Below are 26,525 nucleotides of genomic sequence, written 5' to 3'. Positions count from 1 at the left end.
ACCTTTCGATCCAAAAACTTTAGATCTTAGATTTAAAAATATGAACCAGATAATCTTGCAATTGAATGCCTTAATTCCAGCATGGCGTGCTGAATCGTCAGCGTTGCCAGTGGCACTCATAACCTAATCACATGTCTATACATGTTGGGAAAAAGATACAAAAGTCTGAGATCACGTACCAACCGACTCCAGAACAGCTTCTTCCCTGCTGCCATCAGACGTTTGAATGGACCTACCTCACATTAAGTTGATCTTTCTTTACACCCAAACTATGACTGTAACACCACTCACTCCTTTCCTTCTCTATGTACGGTATGCTTTGTCTGTATAGCCCGCAAGAAACAATACCTTTCACTGTATATTAATACGTGACAATAATAAATCAAATCAAAAATATAATTGAGTGCCACATTAGAAACAATACTTTGAAACCAAATGGCATCCAATTAACAAAATCACCTCGAGTGGGATTCTCTCTAGTGTAACTTGCAATCTATCTATATTCATCTGAAAGCTGGTTGCAAGGGTTTGCCCAGGTCCAAACATTGTCATGTGCAAAGCCCTAATAGCATAAGTTAGCATAAGTGGCACAATGGTTAGCACTGCTGCCTCACAGTGCCAGGGACCCAGGTAACTGTGTGGAGTTTGCACGTTCTCCCAGTGTCTGCATGGGTATCCTCTGGGTCTTTGGGTTTCCTCCTACAGTGCAAAAATGTGTGGGTTAGGTTGATTGGTCACGGGGGGAGGGGGGGGCGGGGGAGGGGGGATTAGTAGGGTAAATACATGGGGTTATGGGGATAGGGCCTGGGTGGGATTGTTGTCAATGCAGGCTCGATGGACCGAATGGCCTCCGTCTGCATTGTAGAGGTTCTATGACGTATCCTTGCAAATAAATATAGTGTTGGTAATACATCAGTGCCTGTTCTGCTTTACAAGAATAATGTTGCACTTTGTTCTACTGCAATATAGTTCTGCTATTGTCTGATATGGTTTGGTCAATAAATCATAGACTACACATTGGAAGCTGTCAACACCATTCTGATACATGGGGGTTATTGTTCTTGCTTTTCTATGTTACGTCAAAGATGGAAAGGCAACAGTGGGATTTTTGGAAAAAATGCTTTATTGTGTATATGAGTGATAGACAATTATCTTTTACAAAACGTTCAGTACATTCATGAATAAGGAAAAATTGGCGCTGAAAAGCATATACAAAATAATTATTTACACAAGACAGAGAAAGGAACAAACAATAATTTTGTTCTGACCAGTCATGTGAAGCAATGCTGAATGGTATCAGTATCCACAGAGAGACAGGCAGCAAGATCGAATGCAAAATACTGTCATGTAGTATCACAGTTTTATACCGGAAAACTGGAAAAGAAAGCTTATACACTGTACATACACCTGATGTAATAAGCATGCATAGTTAGTTTTTAAGCAGAAGAAGTATCAACAGAACATTTTAAACCCATTTGTTTACACAGAATATTCCATTCATTGTAGTTAAAACCATTACATTCTGCTGTAAGACAAATAAGGTGTGGACTTAAACTTCCGGTTACAAAGTTATAATTTTTCCAGACATATAAACACTAAAGGGTACAAGCCCATTCACTGAATTAGTATAACACATATTTGTAGGGGCTTTTTTTTTTCTTAAAATGAGATGCAGAGCAGTGGTTTTGAACAGGTACAAATACCAACTGAATCCAGTATCAGCACATTGATGCCAAAACATTAGCTGCATATATATAATGGCAGGTATCGAACTAACAAACTATCCAGTTGGAATCTGGGGAATCCACAAGAAATAAGCAAGAATCTTTTTGTGAGGAAGGCACTTGCACATTGGCAAAATAGATCACAAATGCAAATCGAAAATGAATTGTTATTTGTGTGCTTTTGGACTTTAATGCTTTCAAAGACAACTTTTTAATAGAAATTATACCGCATTGTTTGTTGTCCAAATAAATGTGCATCTCTAGCTTTGGACTTGATGTGGTTTCATGAGCGTGATTGCTGAATTTAGCAACTGGTGATGCAATTCTACATGTTAAGGTAGGGACCAACATGTTTAGTAAAGAATCAATATAATTGCTCTCTTTAACCATGGTTCATTTAACTATTGACATGCATCAAACAATATCACAAATTGTTTTCTACAAGCATTGTTCATTAATTGGCCACCTAAGAAATCAGAACATGTGGAACACAGGCTTAGAAAACAGACCTAGTAAAGTTATTAGATACAGCCCAGAGAGCAGTGATGAAAATTGTCTGTCAATGTTTAAGTGAAATAAGTTTGGAAGTTCCAGAACAACTTTCTGGCGGACTCAAGTATCCAACAAAAAGCTCTCTTCCCATTTTTACACACACACAAAAGAGTGTCTTGATACGTTAAAGGTAACACACAAACAAGGCGAGGGGTAATTGCAAAAAGACAATTTGGCAAGAAGTTCAACACTCTTTTCCTATAGTATGCATCAATTTTTGTTCTTGTTTCATAGCAATGCAGCAAAAGTTGTTGCTGTGACCTTAAGAGAAATTTTCTCATGACTTAGGAGAAACTTGGTGATTTAATGTTGGCTTGCATAGTATTTTTTTTACAAGTTGCTGTTTTAAAGAAAACTAATACCGCAGCTTTGTTGCTGGTATCCTGACATTTTGGCAATTTTACACAGCTAACTGTGCAGTACATGGGTTTCCAATTGGGCACAAGTAACCTTGAATATAATGGCTGGTTAAGCCACCTATCTGAATATATAACTGGAAAGGATACCGTTTGCACCTCAAACCTACAGTGATAAATGCATTTATATATATATATATAAAAAACTTATACTTATGGCACCTTTAACACAATAAAAAAAGTCCTAAGGCGCATCGCAAAGGCATAAGAAAAAATGTGTACATTCAAAAGCATTTTAACAAAAAAGGGTTGTGGTACTTGATTACTGATCGTAACAGATATTAAATCAGGAATCAGAACAATGTTAAAAATTGGTCAACAACCAACCATTCAGCATTTCCAAACATCAAACACAATGTCGTGATAGGCATTGCAGCAAACGTGTTGCAATTTCGGATATGGCAATCATTTGGCATTAATATAGAACATTGTTCAACAGCACAAATGTGACCCAACAATTCATATTTTAGCAATATTGAAAAGCCAAAAAAATACTGAGACAATACAGATATTAGCATATTAAAAACTCAGATTGGACTTTATCCCAACCTGTTAAATTATATAAATACACAAATTAAGATCAGTCAACAGCATTAGTCAGTGGAAGGAGCTTGCAAAGTCGCAGTTTTCAGCAAAGGTTTTATTAAATCCGAGAAATGTAAATTTATCAACACGATTATTTCCTTTTCATAGAACCATTGCCTGCTGTGAGCATCTAAACCAGCTAAAGGTCTGCCATTTCCCCTTATTTTATTTGTTCTCTCGCCATACAGCACAGTTGCTGATATTGTGACGCTGGGACGTGGTCTTGTAGATTTGATTGCATCTGTCGATTACTGGTAACTAATGTACAATTTATGCTAATATAAACCAACTCTGCGCATAGCTCCAGCCCTGAAATTCCTTGGGGATTCAGTCCATTTCCTGTCATTCCAGTGAGTCACCATTGCTTTTGACAGTTTCCAAAACACCATGTCTTGTAAGGGGAGGAATCTTACAATCTTAAGTCATTTGCCACCCACAGCATTCATTTCTGTTTACTAAGAAAGATCTGTGTAAATACTGATTAATGTGTTTTACTTGGATTGCACTGACTTACCAATTCAGGAATCAGTTAAAAAAAAAACGACTCCATTCTTCCCACAACCGATCAAACTACGACAAGCTCAGAGTAAAACCAATCCATTTGAAACAATTAATTAAAGGAGACCCATCACCTCTGTAAAGTTCCTTGCTTTGTGTCCCCACTATCATATTAAAAAAAGCAAAATGTGGGCTGTCATTTGCTGATTAAAAATGTCATTATTAACTTGTGTACGATACAGTCATGCTGAAATAATGCACAGCCCTCTGTATGGTAACCAAAGCTGGTGATCTATTCCATAAACAGGAAGACATAAATACCTAGTCACTCATACCACAAAGGTCACAAACAAGCACATGAAGATTCCCTTTGGCCTGTCTGCCTCGCTTTACTCAATCTCCCCTTCTCTGCTGCTGCCACCTTTATTAAGCTTGAGGGCTGGTGCCATATTTTGCCAGACATAAGAATTAAATAGAAATAAATCCATTCTGGAAACCTTTTGATGTGAGAAGCTTTGTATGTTTCTCTAAATCTGTAGTGTAACGCCCAATATTATTGATATGCAAGAAAAAATGTGCATAATTATTGTTTGTGAAAGAGCGGATGAAAAGTTTACTTAAGAATCCTTGTTGAGGTACAACAGAAGTGAAAAAAAGAAAGCAATTAACTTTTTCCCATGACAATTTAAAAATATCTGTCGGGAGATTAAAATAACTTGTTTTAATATTTGTAGGACTGACCACGTTAAAAGTTAAGACAAAGACCAATTTTAAAATGGAACTTGACCGCAGTGTGTCACAGCTAAATGCCATTGATGCAAAAAGAACAAGTCAAACTTAAAAAGGATAGTAATGACAAATGTCCTTCTAATGTCTTATACCTGGCACTCTTTGTTTAAAGATAATAGGTTTCATAAATAAAATAGAACATTTAACGTCGTCTCTGGTTTAATGCTCTTAATATAGCTTTCAAAAAAGTTTGGTAATTTAAATTATTTAACTGGACAAATATAAAAAATAAATTATACTTTACTGCTCAACATTGAGGGGTCTTTTTTGATCATTTACATTGGCACAGACTAAAATCTTACTCATACACAACCTGCTCTAATTTACACTGTTATTCAAATGCAATTATTGAAGAAAGAAATACAGCAGATGCTGAAAAGTTGAAATAAAAACAGAAAATACTGGAAACGTTCAGCAGCTCAGGCAGCATCTGTGGAGAAAGTAATACAGGGGCAATGTTTCAAAACTCAGAAGTGAAACTTTAACTCTATTTTTGTGAGCATTATTGACAAAGGTGGCATTTATAGCCAATCCCTAATTCATAGAATCAGAGAATCATAAATCCCTACAGTGCAGGAGGCGGCCGTTTGGCCTATTGAGCCTGCACCAACCACAATCCCACCCAGGCCCTGGCTCCATAACCCGATGAATTTACCCTGTTAGTCCCCCTGATACTAAGAGGCAATTTTGCCCGGCCAATCAACCTAACCTGCACATCTTTGGTGTGCGGGAGAAAACCAGAGCACCTGGAGGAAACCCATGAAGACACGGGGAGGACGTGCAGACTCCACACAGTCACCCAAGGCCAGAATTGAACCTGGGTCTCTGGCATTGTGAGGTAGCAGTGCTAACCACTGTGCCACCATGCCACCCAATTACTCGAGAAGATGGTGATGAGTCACTTTCCTGAACCACTGCAGTCCCTGTGGTGTAGGTACACCCATAATTCTGTTTAGGAGGGAGTTCCAAGATTTTGACCCAGCAACAACGAAGGAGTGGTGACATAATTCCAAATCAGGATGGTGTGTGAATTGGAGGGGAACTTGCAGGTGGCAGTGTTCCCATTCATTTGTTATCCTTATGCTATTGGGTGGTAAAGTTGTAGGTCTGGAAAGTGCTGTTGAAGGAGGCTTGGCAAGTTGCTGCACTGCACCTTATATATGGTACACACCACTGCCATTCTGCGTCAGTGATGGACAGTATGTATGCTGAGTGCAGTTGATGGCGAGCCAATTAAGTCTGCTTTATTCTGAATGGTGTTGAGTTTCTTGAGTGTCATTGGATCTGCAGTCACCCCGGCAAGTGCAGAAAATTCCACCACATTCCTGACTTGTGTCTTGTGGATGGTGAATAGGCTATGGGGAGTCTAGGGATTAGTTACTCATTCGCTGCAGCGTTTCCAGCCTCCAAACTACTCTTGCAGCTACAGTATTTATACAACTGATCCAATTAAACTTCTGGTCAACGGTAATCCCCTGGACGTTAATGGTAAGGGATTCAGTGATAGTAATACTATTGAACATCAAGGTGAGATACTAGATTCTCTCTTGATGGAGAGAACTTGGTCATTGCCTGGCACTTTCATGGTGCAAATTCTAATTGCAACTTATAAGTTCGAGTCTGAATATTGTCCAGGTCTTGCTGCAGGCAGGCACAGGCTGTTTCAATAACTGAGGATTCATGAATGGTATTGAACACTATGCAACCATCAGGGAACAATGCCTCTATGTTGGAGGGAAGGCAATAGATGAAATAGCTAATGATGCCTGGGTCTAGCGCATGATGCTGAACTGCTGAGTGTTTCCAAAATTTCCTGTAGTTAGTGAAGAGCTGCCAGTTACTCGATTCTTTGAGTGAAGTCTGTGTAACACACCACTTAGTGTGAATTCTGGTGCTTGGAGGTAGCATAAAGACCACAAATCAGTTTAGCAATAAATACAAAACGAATTAAACACAATAGCCTGGCATCCCGGCTGTAGAATAAGAATATGGGACTCAAAATTAGGGGACCAAACCTCTACTGCCAGTTTCAACTGAATCTATAGACAAAAAACAATTATGGTCAATCTGTTATTTCTTTGAAGTGATTTTTCTGTTCCTGCTGCTTCACCAGACCTCACACTACTGGACAAATAACAACGTGGCGACAGGCTGCTATTTTGCTTGGGTATGTGAAAGCACCCTTGAATGATCCTAACTTTTCGGCATTCCTGCAAGGAAGCATTCCAACATTCCTGTTGATGGGCAAGACCAAAATTGATAACTCACTGGAGTTTCACAGGAATATACCTATGCCACCTTATTTAGATACTCTCAATCTTAAATTGTTATACCAATCACAGAATCACTACAGTGCAGAAGGGGGCTATTCAGCCCATCGAGCCTGCACCAACAATCCCGCCCAGGCCCTATCCCCGTAACCCCACATATTTACCTGCGATCCCCCTGACACTAAGAGGCAACTTGCCATGGCCAATCTATCTAACCTGCACATCTTTAAAGTTTGGGAGCAAACCAGAGCACCTGGAGGAAACCCATGCAGACACAGGGAGAATGTGCGAACTTCTCACAGTCACCGAGGCCGGAATTGAGCTCGGGTCCCTGGCGCTGTGAAGCAGCAGCGATAACCACTGTGCCACCATATCAATGTTTCTGATGCTTGCTTCACATCTCTGTGGCTGCAGGTTCTTATCTGGGGCTCTGGGCTCAGGTAGAGTCACTGTGCCACCATTGTCTTTTCTGGCAAGGAATCCAACTGTCAATTACTATAATGGAAACGATTGCCAACATTGACCCTGCTCTATGCACCCTCCAAGATTAATTTGCCAATTAAGTCATTGAAAGTCGTCTCAGATTTGAACAAGTTAACAGAGTTTCATTTCTTGTCCGATAACAATCTGCAATGTCTCTGCAGAGTGGCTGACCTAGATGATTATTAAGCTAAAGAGTGTGAGCCAGATATTTCTCATCTGATTACTTCCCACCACACAAACACTTCCCTTCTTCAGCTATATACCTCATTCCCACAAATCACCCCCAGCTGCTGAATGTCTAATTCTCCAAGCATTCCCAACATATTGTGATATGGAAGATTCTGGCATCCTTAAGAACATCAAACTGACATTTCACTTCAATCAATGTTAATACTGTGTTGAGGGAGCCAGTGTCAGATGTTGCAACCTCTGTGCTCAAGTGTTCCACTCCAAGTGTCCTGCTGTTTGTGGGAAAAGATATCTCTATTTCAATTCTGTCACTATTCACCAGTGAAACCACCAGAAACCACGAGAATATCCATACAGTTTCAACTAATTCATAACAAGTCATTGCAGATATAAAATTGTCCTGGACTTGTACAAACTTTGCCTCCTCTACTAGGGGTATATAACTATCAAAAGGTCTGGAATCATGCAGAGAAGCACAAAGTACAAAGGAGAACAGATAGTCAAAAAGATGAAGTTGTCTGTTGTTGTCAGTTTAATTATTTAATATAAAAATAATTTATGCAGACCATCAAGTGCATTTTTATTGTCTATTTCAACAGTGTAATAATAATTAGCTCATCCTTGCTGGTTTGACCATCCAGACCAGACTTTTTAATGATTAGAATTTTTTAAAAATCGCTTATTAGATGTTTATGAACTCATGGGATCATCAGCAAATTGCAATCAAATGGATCAATCCCCCGATATCGTTTGGTCTTCTAATGATGAGAACGAAGGCAATGATAAAAAAATTATGCTCAATATGTAAAAATGCGGCATTTCCAACATTCTTTTAGCTCATAGCTGTTAGTCTTCTTTACAAATCTGCAAGCTTGGACAGTGCTTCATTTTGTTTGGTTGGAAAACATCATTCTGGCACATCACTGTGCCATTAAAAGCACAGCAACTGCAAAAGAACACCCACCATTCACTCATGCTAAGTGTGCATGCAGAATGTTTCTTTCTTGCCACTATGCTCAGTACTTTAGAATTCTATGGAAGGATTCAACAGCAGCCTTTAAAGCCAACAAGGCTCACAACAGTGTAAAGGGCAGGGTTCCAAAAATCAAAACATCTTTTGACAAATTGCTTGCTGTACTGAGCTACGCTCTTTTCTGAAAAGGCTAGCTCCATTTCCACTGCTAAATGTTAAGGTGGTTCAAATACACAGTTTATGAAGTCACATCTAAATCAACCGGGAATTCTTCAGGAACTGAATGAGGACCTGATAGACAAACTTGTATTGGGCTATTGTCTGTACCATTAACATCCGCTGTTGTCGGAGAAATCCCAGCATAACCGGCACTTCCAGCTTCTGAAACAGAACAGTGAAGATGCGTCAATACACGAACTGATACGGTAGATAGCGTGAAAACTGAATCATTGGATTTTTCATACAATCTACCACGCAAAAACTAAATTAAAACTAAAATACCTCGATATAATGCTCTACAAAGAGTTTTCTTTTCAAAATACCCACTAAACCGCATCATGTAATGATTCCAAAGTAGAATAACAATTTGATTCTCTCTCCTGATCGAAACCTGCTTGCTCCCCTCCCATTTCAGAGCCAAATTTTCACATTGGATAGTTAACACTGATGCTCAGAAATAATGGCTTCCAATCAGGGGTCAAACATTGCAAATCAATCGTTTAATTATTCCAAATAAATTCTGGGGATACAGCAGTCATACTTTTGCGACTTACTTTCAAGCAATCCTATCAAGTGACTCAGTGTTCAGGATTTCTCAATTCAAGAGGATAGTATGAGTCAAGAATATCTCCAGTCTGCAGCTACAAGTGAGAGACCCTGCCCTCAAAATCTGCAGCCAATCTGATTGATATAATAGAAAGCAATACTGTACTCCAGGCAAGCTGTGGGGAGCAGGCCAGGATCATAGCCTGCATCCTGAAGACCTGAACAGTTTGTTAAATTTCAAAGTACCACCCTAAAACGGGGGCTTCGGGGCATTAAAATTTGCTTCGAGGAGCAGGAGAGAAGGAAGGGAGGAAAATACTCAGCGCCACATCTTTACTCCTGCTTACACCACTGAGTCAGAGAAAGGAAGGCTCCAGAGAAATGTTCCCAGGTGCATTCACAGTGGCTCAATATCCACTTCTTAAAATGTTCACCCTTTCCTGGTGGAGAGTCATGCCACCTGTTTAAATACAGCAACTGATAACCATCTTCATCTACCTCTCCAGTTAGCTTCACTAAACATGCATCTATGATTATTTTGGTGGGTTTTTGGCTTAAGCTCCATCCTCAGAAGGATCTAACAACAATGACAGTTTCTGGAATTTTCTTCCCCAGGGAGCAGTGGAGGTCTGGTCATTAAATATATTCAAGGCAGAGTTAGACAGATGTTTGATGGAGGAGAAGTTCAAGGGTTACAGGGGAGGCAGGGGACAGTCAGGAAAGTGGAGTTAACGCCACAACCCAGAACGGTCATGATGTTATTGAATGGTGGAGCATCCTTGAAGGGCTGAATGGCCTACTCCTGCTCCCATGACTGATACTCCTATGATAAAGCTACAGACTGAAAGCTATCTAACCCAGTGCAGTGTGATGATCCTGCTGTTTATAGGAGCTATGGATTTAAAAGACAGACTACAAGGTTATTTAGAAATTTGTACTAATTGGTACTCCAAATAGATGTGAGATGATATGTGCAATGAAAACCTAATACCTCCAATTTCAGTCATTTGTCCCTGATTTTCTAGGTTACATTTTGGTTAGCTGGTTCAGAATCTAAGAAAGGTGTTGTTGGAATGATCAAGCCCAGAATAAACAATTAACTTCAGCCTAATATAATTATTGGTATCCCTAATCCAAATTGCCATAATAGTGGTTAGCACTGCTGCTGCCTCACAGCGCCAGGGACCCGGGTTCAATTCCGACCTTGGGTAACTGTCTGTGTGGAGTTTGTATGTTCCCTCCGTGTCTGCATGGGTTTCCTCAGGATGCTCCGGTTTCCTCCCACAGTCCAAAAAATGTGTAGGTTAGGTGGATTGGCCATACTAAATTGCCCCTTGGTATCAGGAGGATTATCGGATTAAATACGTGGGGTTAGGGCCTGGGTGGGATTGTTGTCGGTGCAGGCTCCATGGGCCAAATGGCCTCTTTCTGCACTGTAGGTATGCTATGATTCTAGGCCACTAAACTGATAAACCATGCAACCTAGCGCAATGCTCTGGGGTTCCAGGCTCAAATCAAATCCATGGTAGATGGTTGATCGCCCTGCGGCAGGCATGGGTAAGCTGGAAAATTATCGCTTCTCAGCCTTTTGGCTGAGATCAAGCATTCGATCAAGCCCAGGATGGGGTGCAATGCCTTATCTTGTCAGCTTGAATCTTGTTTGTCTCTATTGTGGGGACCATGAATTGGAATTTGTTTTTTTGTGCAAACAAGGAATGGATTAGGGTTTGCCCAGTCCGCTCTGAGAATTGGCTTTGTAACTTTAAGAATGGAGTAAAAAAAAACCTTGAAAAAAATCCAACAGCTTCAATAACAAATGGGGCTGAAATAATAATTTTAATATTAATGTCACACCATCATGACAATGCTATGGTAGCACAGGGAACTGATAATGACTGATAGGCAAGATATGTTGAAAGTGGAAAGATTTTCTTATTCGTTCATGGGATATGAGCATCACTGGCAAGGTCAGTATTTACTGCCCATCAGAAGGTGCACTCATTAAAGTACTAACTTTAAAAAAAGTGTATTCAGAGAATTCTTGTGTTCATTGGAAAAGGACATCAGTGCTCAGGAACGTGGACAAACAAAATAACTAATCAAACAGCACAAAGAATCAAGGCCAGCAAGAAACAAGATTGTTTGACATTCTTCACTCCTCCCATTGTCAGTCTATTTCAGTTTGTCGCCTGCTCAACTATAAATCGAAGCCAATAACGTTATGCTAATTGGGCAGATAATTGGGAACTGCTATTTTAAATTTGGTGAAGACCTTTGCAGTTTCCATTTGACGAACTGAACTGCCAGCTAGCATACCATGGATTAAAAGTCCATCAAAAAAAAACATGCGTTGCACTCGCCTCGTTATGCTCCAAGCAACCGACCATGACTTCTGTTAGAATGACCACCCCTGTTCTTCCAGCTCCTGCACTGCAATGCACGACTATCGGTGGGTTGCAGCTCTTGGTGGAATCCAGCATGCTATTGGTGTGTCGACGGACTGACTGAATTTCTTCTAGATAAGCTGAGAAATTGAACAGAAAATATGGGTGAGAACAAACCAACCGGGTGCTACAGGTTGCAGCATCTTTCTTGCTCACCTTCAGCAGGCAAAAAATATCTCAAGCAGGATGATATGGCTGGTTGTGATTGAGACTCCAAAATGCTGAATACTATTTCATTTGCTTTCAACCAAATATTTTTTCCTTCAAGCTCCCACTCGCTGTACCACCCCACCCCACATCTCTCACACCTCCTTCAAAGAGTCATCTTCTCAGTACCTGAAGACAGCTTGTGACATTCCAAAGATATCCAAAGGGTTAGGTTGAGATTGGAATTGTTGCTCAATGGGCTGAATGGCCTTATTCTGCACTGTAGGGATTCTGTGATTCTATTACTGGCAGAAAGCCTTAGTAATAAGCATTCAATAGAGTAAAAATGAGTGCCGATCATAATATTTCAAGTTATTTTCATCCTAATGATAAATAGATCTTGTCATACAAAAGGAAACACATTTTAAAAATAATACTTTTACTCTGATTAGGATATTAAAAAACCTGGTGTTATAAATGGTTCATATTAATATTTTAGAGGTAATGTTTAGCCCTGGGAAGATTAAAGTTAATTGTAGAAAATGGGGAATATGCAACTGAAGGAGCTTGAAGACTTAAAAGGTCATGGCCATGTTGACTTAAGGGGTTAACAGCTAGAAAGGTAAAATCATAAAACTGCAGGTGGGGTTACTGAGCTGACAGCCCACAGAGTGGTTCTGTTTGGGGGGGTTAAAGCAAAATTAATTTTAAAAACATTTATGAGCCTTGGAAGGCTACCTGGTTATGGAGATAGGTAGAGCTTAATAAAGCTCCAGAGTTTCAATTTATCTGTCTGTTTGCTGGAGGAGTGAGTGTTTTGCAGCATTGAAAAAGGCCATATAAATAAGGTGCTGCTGTTAGCCGTTCCAGGCAGCAAACGTGTTGCTGTTAGCTGGCTCTGCATAGTCAGGGGCTCAGAGAAGTCCCAGGAACCGTTTGATAGCTTCCTGCAATTAGAGCTCAGGAGAAGTCCTGGGGAGCTGAGAAAGCGACAGAAGGTTTCATGTATCAAATGGTTAGGGCTCAGATGAAGCGCTGGGAGCCATTTATAGCTTGGTATCTCTGGGGAGATTGGAACTTGGTGAAATCCAGGGTCAGTGCCACCCCGGGGAGGCTATCAATCTTTTCAGGAGCTGAAATTGCAGCAGGAAGTAGAAGCTGGATTGCAGAATCAGAAATCCAGGGAACAGAGTCTCAAGAAATGAGATTAAAACCTTGGAAGGTGTGCAGTTGTTGAAGCATTCTGAGTTGGACTAGTTTTTAAGAGAATTCAGAGGTCGAGATCTTTGAAGTAAAAAGCATGGAGTCCCTCGTGAAGGAGACAGAGTTTTAACGAGATTGATTAACTCAGCTTTCACTGACATCGGGTGGGTTACTCAGAAATCCGTGGGATGCGTCTTGGTAGCATTTGTGTTTGATCACAGTATGACTGTTATTTCATATCTACCTCATGTTACTCCTTAATGTTAGAGAATAAAATATATATTGTAAATTGTTTTACTTTTCACATTTTGTACAGCAAAGTTTATTTTTCTTTGTTCAAAACCCATGGAATATTGTGGTTTTGTTCTCTTAGTGAGTGACTTGAATCTCAAACTTTGGATACTTTGAACAGAACATTATCGATCTCTAACTTGATGTTAAGAAAAACCTGTGGGGGGTCGCGGTCCAGTCTGGCATCGTAACACTGTGCACAGTCAAATCTAAAGTCTGTAGGGCAAAAAGTCGTTGGTCTTCTAGTCAGAAAAGGAACAAGGGGATTCTAGATCAGATCTTGTGGAAAGTTCAGGTTTTTGGTCACGGGAGAGCTTATACCAAAAGCAATGTTTACTCCAGTTGGGTGAAGTTACTGATCTTGGGCGCATATGGACTTGGATTTATCCATAAATACATGCTATATTTGACAGCTGGTTTTGATCTGGTCTTACAAAGATGAAACCCTGACTAGAATTCTCTGACCTCGCCTGCACCTGGGATTTTCTGGTCCCACTGCCGTGAACAGAAATTTGGCCGACCACCAAATTCTTCATTCTCAACGGCAGCGTACAAGTCTATACCTCACGGTTCCGATAACTTTATTGATCACTTGCATTCAGGTTTAAGGCTTTAAGAATGAACTTGAAGTAAATAATTAGTTGTCATCCTTGATGTGCAAACTAATGGATCTGCACTTGCATTCCAAGCCATTTTCAGATTTTCACAGTAACTTCATTGCAGTGTTAATGTAAGCCTACTTGTGACTAATAAATAAACTTTATCTTTTGTTCTGTCAGGTGAACTGCAGTGAAAGTAGCCACACCCTGCACTTCTTTGCCATGTCAAGATAACTGCTCATCTCACAGTAGCTTCTTCAGGTTGTAACAGCGTAGCTCAAACATCTTCAGTATTCCATTCTTTCAAAATATTTTAAATTGGGTAAAGTATGGGGTGAGTGGCTGATTGTTCAAAGGGTTCCATATATGGTATACGTAAAATGCCATCATCTGGAAAAACAGATGTTATGGCCATCTGTTCTAACTGCTTTTGTGGATACAGATACTAGATGACCTCATTATGAATGCTTGGTTGAGCTCCAAAAATATTAATTCACATAGTTCAGCATGCAGTTTTGACACAGCTGCAGTAGAGTGCAAACTATTTGTTATGAGCATCTTTAGTACCTTGCAATAATTTATTATTTTTTGGAAGAGTTTTTCAATGTGTGTGCGTGCTTATTTACACAAGATTAAGAAGTGTAAAGTGAATAAAGCTTTTTGTCATTAATCCTATGGATGGCTGTAGTTGATTAACAATTTCCTGAATATATAAATTTAGCAGTTTTCATTTCAGAGCAGGTTTTTAATTACTTTTTGCTTAATGTGTCAGTTTTATGAGCATTTTAGAGACTTGCAAAACTTAAAAAGCTCAATGGTTCTGTACAAAGTGGATGATCGCAGAGTGAATGTGAAGGATGGAAGGGGAGGGGGGTGGTATTGGAGGAACATGGGAGATATGGAGGCATGGAAGATATGAGGGGGCATGGAGGGTGAGTGGGATGATTGACAAGAGACCATGTCCCAGTAAACAGAGGTGGGCTTTCCAGCCTGTCAGTCTTTCCATCCACCCACCTCTGTTGCCACCTTGGACCTATCTCCAGAGGTGGTGGGCCAGACTACATCCTCACTTCCCAAAATGAAAATATGGAGGCCGGGACCTCCTTAATGGAGATGTGTTTGCAGAGCCAGGAACTCAAGTGAAAATCCAGTCTAGTATGTCTACAGGAAGATGATGCTGATAGGTCAATGCACTTGGAACAGGAGAAAGGAATTCAGTGGTCAAGCAAGATGATTGTAAGGAAGAGAAAAGTAATTGACAGAATACTTTAGCTTTGGGTTTTATTTATTACTTTTCCTTAGCAAGTGGGCGACATGGCAAGGGCTGCATTTATTGGCCACTTCCTAAGGACATTGTTGTTTAGTTTGTAAATACTTCCTTGTACTATGTCTGAAAATAGACATTGAAAACCACAAATGTTGCATGAATTGGATACCTAAAAAAGTATCCATTTCTACTGCTGGTTTAAATACACTACATAATTAGGCATTAGCACTCACAATTAAAACCACCTGTTTCACAATCTTGGCACTAAATTGCACAAAACCATCCTTCCTCACTGTATGGTCTTTAATTTTAAAAGATTTTAATGCAGCTTTTCAATTATATAATTCATATATAAAAGGAATTGCCATTAAAAAAAAAGGCGGTCTATCATTTTAAAAATGTTCTTTGAACAGTCATTGTGGTTGTACACACATCACATCGGAATGAAACTGAGTGAGAATCCACAGGGATGAAGCATCAAGCTGCTTTACCCTGGAGCCTTGGTGAGTCCTGACTCCAGAATTACACCAATGTAAGCCAGTACTAAGCAAAGCTGCTACGCACCATCGGTGCAGTTGTGAAATAAGTGCAGCCCCTCACTTGGCAGATTTCACCACTGAATCACCATCTAAACCACGAACTGAAACAGGGCACTTAACGAGAGGTAGCAGAAATCTGAAGGATCTACCTGTCCCTGTACAGCAAGAAATTGTAACCCAGCTGATTGTATCTGGAAGTTTAAATCATGGGTGCTGTAGGTTGATTTTGTCTTTGTGACCACATAGGTGCTTACCATGAAGCCCAAAGGGCTCAATATAAAGTTTAGAGCCATGCTCCTATTACTTATTAGTGCCACAAGTAGGCTTACCTTAACACTTCAATGAAGATATTGTGAAAATGCCCTAGTCGCCACACTCTGGCGCCTGTTTGGTACACGGACGGAAAACTTAGCATGGCCAATGCACCTAACCAGTGCATCTTTTGGATTGTGGGAGGAGACCGGAGCACCCGGAGGAAACCCACGCAGACACAGGGAGACCAGAATGCACATACATCTTGAATTACTTTAGCTAACTGGTCTTCTGATTTTGAATTTATCCACCAATAAGGTAACTCTAAGACCATTCCGTCCCAAAGTTCCAGCCATATAAAATTTATGTGGGCTAGCCAGCAATAGGCAATATAAAAGTAAGTAAAACTGCATTGTGACAGCTTCTTAAAGTTAGATCAGATTGCCATCTGCATCTGTTCTATAGGCCACAGTTTAACACTGCTGCTTTAAAAGAAACATAGTGATTATTATATGAATGTTTCATACTAGCTTTGATTCAAGGCTCTTTATTTTATAAAAAATCGATTGTAATGATAAAATTAATGTTTCGTTCTGTTTGGCAATTTGTATAAAATATTATGATGCGTATCATGGTACTTACACAAAAAACCCTGAACATCTTCCGGACAGCCATGGTCTGGCCAGTCTGTGTATTGCAAGTGCCACACGGTTCTCTCCTGTCCAGACAAAAGATGCTTGACCTTTAAACCCGTAGTTGCATAGCAACCAGAATCCGTGCGGAACTTGGTTGTCACCTTAAACTTTCCGTAAGTTGCTGAACTATGTTTCGAGCCCAGTTTGGGCCAATATCGATGGGTCTTTGGTTTTCCTCCCTCCTGCATGATAAAGGACAAATTCAGGAGTGTTAAAAGGGTATAATTGATGAGTTTCCTTCAAGCATGGTTCCTTTATATGTCACAAATCAATAACCACGTAGGAAGAATAAATTAATAATAATAATTGATAGCACTATAATTACACTGAAGAATTATGGAGGATTCATTGGAGGTACAAATGTAATATGGTGGCAAACCCTTCTATTGCACTGTTCACTCCTTTGCATTTATTATTGGGTGGCATAGTGGTTAGCACTGCTGCCTCACAGCACCAGGGACCTGGGTTTGATTCCTGGTTTGGGTGACTGCGTGGAGTCTGCATGTTCTCCCCGTGTCTGCGTGGGTTTCCTCCAGATGATCCAGTTTCCTTCCAGGGTCCGAAACACGTGCTGGTTAGGTGCATTGGTCATCGTAAATTCTCCCTCAGTGTAGCCGAACAGGTGCAAGAATGTGGTGACTAGGGGATTTTCACTAACTTCATTGCAGTGTTAATGTAAGCCTGCTTGTGATACTAATAAACTTCAAACTAAACGTATTCATAAGTTTTATCAAATGATGTATTTTATTCCACTAATCAGAGTTCTTTATACATTGACTTATTTAAACTACCTGGATTGCATGACTCCTTTCTTCTTACTAAAAGATTACAGGAAAATTATGCATATTAGCTATTATAAATTCTGTTTCCTAAGATGGTTTTACTTATTGAATGCAAGGGATGTGTTATTATTTTATTCTTTGGAAGAATGAGCTCATGTGACATGCCGAGTGATAAATAGGAAACCAAAAACACGTCAGAGTGGCAATATAGGTGGCCTACATGGTCGATCTGACAAAAAAATAAAAAACAGAGGAATAGCTTAAACATTTAAAGGGAAAGATGTGTCATTAACTCACTGAAAGAAATCATTTTACCATCTGTTTCCTGCTTTTCCAGAACCTGCATGGTGTTGTTATTGGCCACATGCATTTGTGCAGGATTTAACGTGGTTCAGATTTATGGAGATTGCAACAGGAAAAGATCATTTATTTACATTCTAATCAGTCCATTGTTGCTACAATCTTCATAAGTTCCCCCTGAGTCTTTATGAAACCTCATGGCCAAAAGCAACACTATATGATACAGGATACTACACAGGTCCTGGCTTAAAACCACATTTATGCAGTGAGTGGATCAGGTTTCAGAATTCAGAGGCAACAGCACATTATTGTGTTATGTCCTTTAGGTTCACAAGTTGATTTGGCCCATATGATGTACATGTGCCTCTATTCACAAGTGTTTCTGAGTAGAAATACAGTAGAAAGGCACTAACATTATGTAATTTACCCAAACTTGATACTGGAACCTGGCTTGTTTCCCCTTTCTTTTTAAGTACTTTGGGTAGTTTATCTTGATATTTTCGCATATTCAAATGGACTTAATTATCTAAATTTTGGTGACTTCTTTCCCCAAAATGAAATCATTTTCTTTACCTTAATCCTGAATTTGAAGTAAGATAGTCGAATGCTATTGTTTATTGTGAGTGGAATTGATTACAAAAGGAGGAAGGTTGTGCATTAGTTGTACAGGGCATCTTGAGAGATCACATTGTGAATAGTGCTGGTCTCCTTATCTAAGGAAAGATGTAAATACGTTGGGAACGGTTGAGAGAAGGTTTACTCGACTAATGCCAAAAATGAGCAGCTTGTCTTATGAGGAAAGATTGGAGGGATAACTTTTGAATCCACTAGAGTTTCGAAGAGTAAGGGGTGATTTGATCAAAACCTTTCAGATATTGAGGGGTATTGACAGGGTGAATGTGGAAAGAATGTGTCCTCCTGTGGGAGAATCTAGAAATAGGGGTCACTGTTTAAAAATAAGAGGTCATTCATTTAGGACAGAGATGAGAATTTTTTTCTCTCAGAGGGCCATTCTCTGGAACTCTCTTCCTCAACAGGCAGTGGAAGCAGAGTCTTTGAATATTTTTAAGGCAGAGCCAATTAGATTCTTGATAAGGAAGGTGGGGTGAAAGGTTGTTGGAGGTAGGGAGTAATGTGGAGTTGTGGTTATAATCAGATCAGCCATGATCTTATTGAATAGTGGAGCAAGCTCGAGGGGCTGAGTGGCCTACTCCTGCTCCTAATTCATATGTTCGTATGACAGCTGATACCAGTCCATATGCTCTCAGTACAAATTTGATATTGTACTACTCCTGCAGTCCACTCCATCCATTAGTTTTCTTATGTATGTGGGATAAGGAATTACTTTCCTGTACTTGAGATAATGCAACAAAAAAATACTTTGTTGCAAACCATGGAAATTCGAATACATTCAAATCATTATGTGCTTACTACACCCATCAACAGGAAGTGCAGTAGTCTTAACAGAAACGCGAACATTGGGTGCAACAGTCTCTCTTATGTTTGAAACATCACTAGGTTTAATTCAGTATAAAAACAAACAGAACACTCACCTCTTCTGCTGTAACCATGACAATAACATTCACTCCTTGCTCCCACACCATCTGCCAGAAGTCATGGCAAGTATGTGGCAGGGGTCCCTGTGTGGCGATATAATGCCAATCCTCTCCAGCAACTGTAACCTGCCAAGTGGATGCAATACCATCAATGAATAGTCTGTATTATTTGCTTCAAAGAGATCACCCTCATTTCAACTGTTAAAAAAAAACCTCACAATTAGATTTTAAAAGTCTTACTCTTGGAAGATATGTTAGCGCATTGGTTCATTGGCCCAGGTGCCAAAGTTAATTCAGGCTGATGAAATAACTGTTCCCAGCTTGTTGGCTGCACTGGTCCTTTGTGTGGACTGACTTTTGGCCATTAAGTCCACTTCTTGCAGGATTAAAAACCTTAGCATAACGTGGACTGTAGTTTGACACTGGGCAATTGTACTTAGAAAGGTCACATGGTGAATGATATTGAAATATAACAACAATGCAATAAACTGGTATTGAGTTTGCTGGATGTGGAAGAGCAAGTCTTGCTCTGCATCTCACACCCAAATGGACAGAACAGGCAGAATTTAGTGTTGGCAATAGGGCAGCATGCCCACCACCTGGAACTCTGCATCACTTTACCTTGTCTGGTAACTGCATGGGCCTTCCAATTAGGCAGTGATGGGTTCCCATGCAATCAATCCCCTAGTAAGGCAGAGTCAGAGACCAGTGGCTCCCCTTGGGCTGGCAGCATCGCCAGGACTGGTGGCCGCTGTCAGAAGAACACTTGGGTAGACCTTGAGAATTGCTGCTGTACCGCCAACTCGAGGTGAGTGAGGGTTGGGTGGAGGGGGAAGGTTGGTATGGGGTCAGAAGCAAGGACAGGCAGGTGGCTTTTGGTGGGCTCACTCTTCCCAATGTTAGTCCCCTCGATTGGGCACAGACAACCACCTCCCCCCCCCAGACCCCATCAGGTAAGTTGGGCAATGTCCCCATGTAGTAAGACCTCGCCCAACAATACTTAATATATTGGATACTTAAGTACCTCAACTGGGCAGAAAGTTGACCCTCCAGCCTTCCCGCCTTGAGCTTGGAGGGAAGCAGGAAGGTGGCAGGGTTCCTGTCCTACACTCTCCAGTTCAGGAGCCCTATCTTTGAACACATCCTGGCTTTATTAAACATTAAGTACTAATTTACAACAGACACTTGAGATGAAACAAAATCTGTTTTTGCACGATCAAGTACTCAAACTGCACAACATCATTACTGACATTCTGCCAGTCTCTGTGCTCGAATACTTCACAAAGTCCATTACAGGATGCCTTGCATATATAGGTGGCAGAAAGGCTTGGCATCATACAAACAGGAATGACACTGGTTTTACCAAAAAAGAGTTATACAGCACAGGAAGAGATTTTGGGTGCTTAATAGTAAAGACTGATACATATTCTTGACTGAAGTCAGTCCTGTGGGAGTAGGCTCTTAACTAACAAACAACAGCTGAAGATCCACTTCATGCTTTACAAGTCAAACAACATAAAACAAACAAACTACAAAAGTTAGTTGAAGTTGAGGACATGACAAAACGTTTTGACTTGCTTCACCCGTTCTGTCAATAGTCATTGTGGCAAACATAAAGTTAAGCCTTTTTGAATGGCAATATGAGCCACTGCACCCTTCTTGAACAAAGTATATTCAATGTAATGATAATTTAGAGAGCAGAAAAGTGATCACAATATCAGAAAATTAATCAACTTTGTGCCACGTGGGGAACTGCTCAGTTATTCAGATGCAAAACTTGCTAAAATGAATAGAAAGCTAAAAAAAAAAACAACTCTAGATGGATTCATACAAGGCATTTTTAACTTGTTGCATCAGGTTCAGGACAGTTGGACATGTGATGTCAGGCAGAAGCGGAGTAGGCAAAAAGTTCACCGGACCCCTAAAATGTAGTTTGCTGCTACTGCTGGAACAATGATAGGTGGGTCAGTTATAGTAGTTATAGTGCTAAATAATGCCAGTGAGAGAATTGCAGAAGAGCCCTTAGTTACAGTTTAGAATGTAAAAGCATCTATAACTATGAGATATAAATATAAGTTGTTAGGCTTTGCTTTAACATACCATGCACTGCTACTTGGAATCCCATTGCTTTGATAACATTTGGGAGAACCAATGAACTCAATGTCTTGCTCCCTTCAGCTGGTATGATTGTTCTAATGAAGGCCCAATTTTGGCTGTTCCTGTTGCTAAAAGGGAAATGCGGTCCAGTTCATGGGCTTGGTTTTAATTAGAAACTCAACAGCATCTTGCCAGAGCTACAAAAACGTGGGGATCCATTGGATTTCCATGGGTAGGATCCTTTACAAAGTGTCATTGTCTACAGTGCAAATGTCTTTTCGTTGCAGTCATACAAGGACTGTTGTCTCCTGGGCTTTTGATGGAAGAACCAATAGTGAGTAAACACTTCCACACATATAGGGAAGATGAGGAAGCAGAAACAACCTGTTGTGTTTGGGGTCAAAGTTCTTTTGACAAACCACTCTACTGCTGATTTTAGGGTTACCCCTGGGGAATACAGCCCTTCCAGAGGGTAAGGTTTTTTTAAAGAAATTTCAAATAATTAAGATATTTTATTATTGAAGATGAAAAACTTTTTCTAGAAATAAAAACCTCAAGTGAGTACTCAATGCAAATAAAGCAGCCTCAGGGAGGGTGCAATTTCAATCAATCCATAAAATAAAACAGTAATAAAACATTATTGGAACTGCCAGACTATTTAACAGAGCATTATGCATTCAGGTTGCTTAGGGAAAAGAGCCTCTGATGAATCTGAAAAGATCCTAACCCATCAAACTTTGAAGCAATTATCACCACCAGTATGAGGTTGTGAGATAATGATGATTCAACTCATCCTTAAAACAATTTAATAAAACTAGAAGGCATAGGTTTAAGGTGGGGGAGGAGAGATACCAAAGGGTCCAGAGGGGCAAATTTTTCACAGAGGGTGGTGAGTGTCTGGAACAAGCTGCCAGAGGTAGTAGTAGAGGTGGGTACAACTTTGTCTTTTAAAAAGCGTTCAGACAGTTACGTGGGTAAGATGGGTATAGAGGGATATGGGCCAAAAGCAGGCAATTGGAACTAGCTTAGGGGTTAAAAAAAAAAGGGCGGCATGGACAAGTTGGGCCAAAGGGCCTGTTTCCATGCTGTAAACCTCTATGACTCTATGAACAAACAGATCCATTATTAAAGATTATTCTACAAATTGGCCAGAATTCTCTGGCCTCGCACGCCCCTCTACCGCTGCCAGTGAGAATGGAGAATTTGGTGTTCAGCTAAATCTCCATTCACAGCAGCGGAACTGGATAATCCCAGCCATCGACGCGGTCGGAGAACTTCAGCTATTATTTCATAATTATTATTCAAAACCTTGCATGAACAACAATGGGGTAAACATTTGTAAATATTCTGCAAAACCTGAGACTCTTGTGTGACCTGAATATATAGGAGTTCTAATGCAACCTGGACAATAACGTATGAAATTGTACAATGGCACAGCTAATAATTATGGGGAAAGTATTCTCACCTTAATGTGAGAGGCATTGACATAGCCAGTGTTGTTTTCTTTGGTTGGCACAAGCTCCACCCTGTTCTCCTCGTATGGAACAACATCCCTGAAGCGATTCCGCTCTGCATTTTCTGGAAGAGTCGCTGTGGTGAAAACACCATCGACCATCTTCTTTGGGATCTGTTCATATTCTGTAAACACCATATCTTCTTCCAGCTTTCTTTCTAGCATCTTACACTGCAGTTTCAGCAAAATGAAGGCGATATTATTAGTTTCATTCAGTGTCTTGGAATAAAATGGCAATTGCATTACCTGCAGTCACAGACAGTTTATTCTATTTGTTACTAACTGACATTGTTGGGAGGAAATAGAATAGAGGCAATTACAAGCTGCAAGGTTGGTCCTGCACAAATCTTCTAAGGTAACTTGGCACAACACAGTGCTATTCATTGGGATAATCTATGGTACTATGTGAAAGTGAATTGGTTCGGTTTGGTTTTTGATGAGGACATTTTCCTGTTAGTCTTGTCATAGAATCATGAAATTCCCTACAGTGCAGAAGAGGCCATTCGGCCCATTGAGTCTGCACTGACTCTGTGACCCAGTTTTTTTTACGCAGTCCCTCTTCTCTGCCCTTCCCCGTAACACAGGAAGAGGTCTAACAACACCAGCTTCTCAGTAACCCCACACATTTACCATGCCATCTAACTTATACATCTTGGGTCACTAAAGGGCAATTTATCACAGCCAATCCACCCAATCGGCACATCTTTGGACTGTGGGAGGAAACCGGAGCACCCAGAGGAAACACACACAGGGAGAATGTGCTAGACAGACAGATAGACAAGACCGGAATTGAACCCGGGTTCCTGGGGCTGTGAGGCAGCAGTGCCTGTCTGTTGTATTTTCTATATTGCCTTCAATCTTGGGTGCACTATGGAATACCGATGTGGGTTACAATGTTGATTTTAATCCCATCCATCTTGACATCTCGGTGTCCCTCGGATTAATTTCAGCAAAGGTGAAGCCATGGATTGTGCCGACGTGGCTGCCACCAGCTACTTTACACAATATATTCTATTCAACATGAATTTTGCAAATGGATGAGTTTTTAAAAAAGACTTTGAAAAGACACAAATTTCTAACAAAGCATTCACATTAGTTTTGTTGAAGAGTTGAAGGATTTTGGGAGTGAAACTGGTCCACCTCAGCAGTGTGAAGTGGGCTCATATTGAATCAGCTGCTGATATTTTCATCAAGTCTTATCTCTTCCCAAAGTTCACAGGACAGAGTGCAAAATCTTTTTGGGAGCCTGTTTCATGGTCTCACTGTTGCTTTTACTTGTTTTAAAATCAAAATTTTCAACAATATTTTCCAAACCAATGGAATATAGAAACTGGTGCAATCTGTAACAGGCTGCCAACTCCAAATGAGCCCAACTCACACTGCTGGGACAGGCCGATTTCAGCCCCCAGTGTTTAATTCTATGGTGGAATTCATGGAAAGATCCACTAGATGGTGCCAGGACATACATTTATTAATTCACATACAATACCAGGCTCACTAACTTACAAGGCTTTTTAACCTGTGTTTCAATCCTGTTTTCCATTAAAATTGAAAATCAATAACTGAAATCTGTGAATATCAAGTATTCACCGATAGGAGCTAGAATTCCCTGGTCTCGTAGGCCCCTGCTATCACTGCCAGTGAGAATGGAAAATTTGGTTCTCAGCCAAATCTCCGTCCACCGCAGTGGGACTGGAAAATCCCAGCCGCAGGCAAGGTTGGAGGATTCCAGCCATGGTTTACTTGCGCTAATACTTTAATGGTTGGGTGATCAAACCTGAAATAACACTTTTCAAATCTGTTCTTTTTCAATTCCTTTGAAGAATCACACATCACAAATAAAGAAAAGTAAGCTAGTACTTGGTTTATTCTTTAATGCAATAGCCAGTGTAACACATCTGAACAAAGATTGTTGCCTGTCAGAGAGTTAAAAGCTTAAGGCCAGCACAGGAGGATGGGATTATTCAGCATTATACCTGTAAAGAGTGGTAATGTGAGAGGTTTAATGGTGTCCTCTAGGAAAAGAATGAGTGTCTTGAGTTTTTTAACATTACTTATTGTTATAACTTGTCCAGCAACAGATGTGCATTAATAATTTATGCATCTTCTTTCATCCAATTATAAAGAAATTGATCAAATGCAACACCATGCATCAAACTATTGAAACCTTTTAATACTCTGCTCACCTTTGAGGCTCTGCTGCTTGCAATATGCCAAACCATTCACTACCAATTTAGGTTTTGATTAAAAATATAGATACATTTTTATTAATTTGGCCAAAGTGATATGAACCAAACACATGGCAAGGGGCCATAAGCTATGAACTGGCCACATAACTTAAAAATGACCAGGTTGAAAGCAAGTTAGCTGGCCGGGTTTCATCATGTAGCCTTCATTTCTGCTGAAGCCAACTACACTTCCTGTGGAGTAGACATTAACATTTAAACAATAATGTTCAATTAACTGTGACTTTTTCCAGATGGAAGCATATGTACTGCCCACCAATAAGTATTCATTTAGATAGATTGATGCGTGATGTGTCAATGAAGCCAAGTGTTTTAACACTGTGCAATATTAATCCAAGCACAGAACTGGTCTACATTTCACTACAAAATGTATCGCGAGAATTTCAGTACCTCCCCCTAACACCCCCATTGCAATCGTATAACTCTACAGCTTTGAAGATTCATGCTTCCAAAGTTATTTTACATAAGCTTTCTTCAATTACAAGTGTTCACATCAGAGCTGATCAACACTGATTTAAAAGAAGCAGCAAGGGTAAGCTGCTAAAGTTTGAAGTTTGGGATAAGGAGATCCAGGAGGGTGGCACAATGGCACAGTGGTTAGAACTGCTGCCTCACAGCGCCAGAATTCTGTCCTCGGGTGGCTGTGTGGAGTTTGCACATTCTCTCCTTGTCTGCGTGGTTTTACTCCCACACTCCAAAGATGTGCAAGTTAGGTTGACTGGCAATGCAGAATTGCCCCTTAGTATCAGGGGGACTAGAAGGATAAATACATGGGGTTACGGGGATAGGGCCTGGGTGGGATTGTTGTCGGAGCAGGCTCGATGGGCCAAATGACCTTCTTCTGCACTGTAGGGATTCTATGGTTCTATCTCCAATAGTAACTTGTGTGTTCAATAAATCCAAAGCTCTTCAGTGCTGTAATGCTACAGCCCTGTTTGTCCAGCTTGAAGAGAAAACCCATTTGTCCTCCCGGGAGTTACAGTAGTTCATTGTCACATGACCAACAAGCGCAAGGAGATGCCACTCCATGTTAGATTGTATAGTGTATAGCCACAGAAGTGGATCTGGTATGTGAAATTAATGACTTATCATGGTACAATACTGCCATAAAAGTTGCAAGCACGAATCAACTTCATTACTTCTGCCAGGAAAATAAGGATTGCAGAAGTTGCACCTCAATGCTCTACATTAATGTAATAATTTTTTTCTACCCATGGAACTCTTTCCAACAATGAAACTTAATTTCTTGTATGTATAAGTTTGCATGTAGCTGGCCTTCGCTTGCTGAATCAGGTTTGAACATCAGTTGCTTCAGTCCCTGCCGCAGCCCATTTGCCATTGAAAGTCTCA

General features: G+C 40.3%; 1 protein-coding gene across 3 annotated transcripts in view; it reads right to left on the bottom strand.

Annotated features, from left to right (window-relative positions):
- Nucleotides 1–397: 397 nt before the first annotated feature.
- The window catches only part of LOC144504472 (tyrosine-protein phosphatase non-receptor type 14-like), a 232,481-nt gene continuing 206,353 nt past the window's right edge, over nucleotides 398–26,525 (bottom strand). For all 3 annotated transcript variants that reach the window (XM_078229792.1, XM_078229794.1, XM_078229793.1), the window contains 5 exons: nucleotides 22,882–23,100; nucleotides 19,317–19,445; nucleotides 16,629–16,863; nucleotides 11,605–11,768; nucleotides 398–8,860 (listed from right to left, as the gene is read on the bottom strand). In XM_078229792.1, coding sequence (XP_078085918.1) covers nucleotides 8,732–8,860; nucleotides 11,605–11,768; nucleotides 16,629–16,863; nucleotides 19,317–19,445; nucleotides 22,882–23,100 — 876 coding nt within the window. In that variant the 3' untranslated portion in view covers nucleotides 398–8,731. The remainder of the gene's footprint in view (nucleotides 8,861–11,604; nucleotides 11,769–16,628; nucleotides 16,864–19,316; nucleotides 19,446–22,881; nucleotides 23,101–26,525) is intronic.

The sequence above is a fragment of the Mustelus asterias genome, chromosome 15 (genome assembly GCF_964213995.1).
Source record: "Mustelus asterias chromosome 15, sMusAst1.hap1.1, whole genome shotgun sequence".
NCBI lineage: Eukaryota > Metazoa > Chordata > Chondrichthyes > Carcharhiniformes > Triakidae > Mustelus > Mustelus asterias.
Note: the sequence above shows the minus strand (reverse complement) of the source record. Positions and strands in the feature narration are given on the sequence as shown.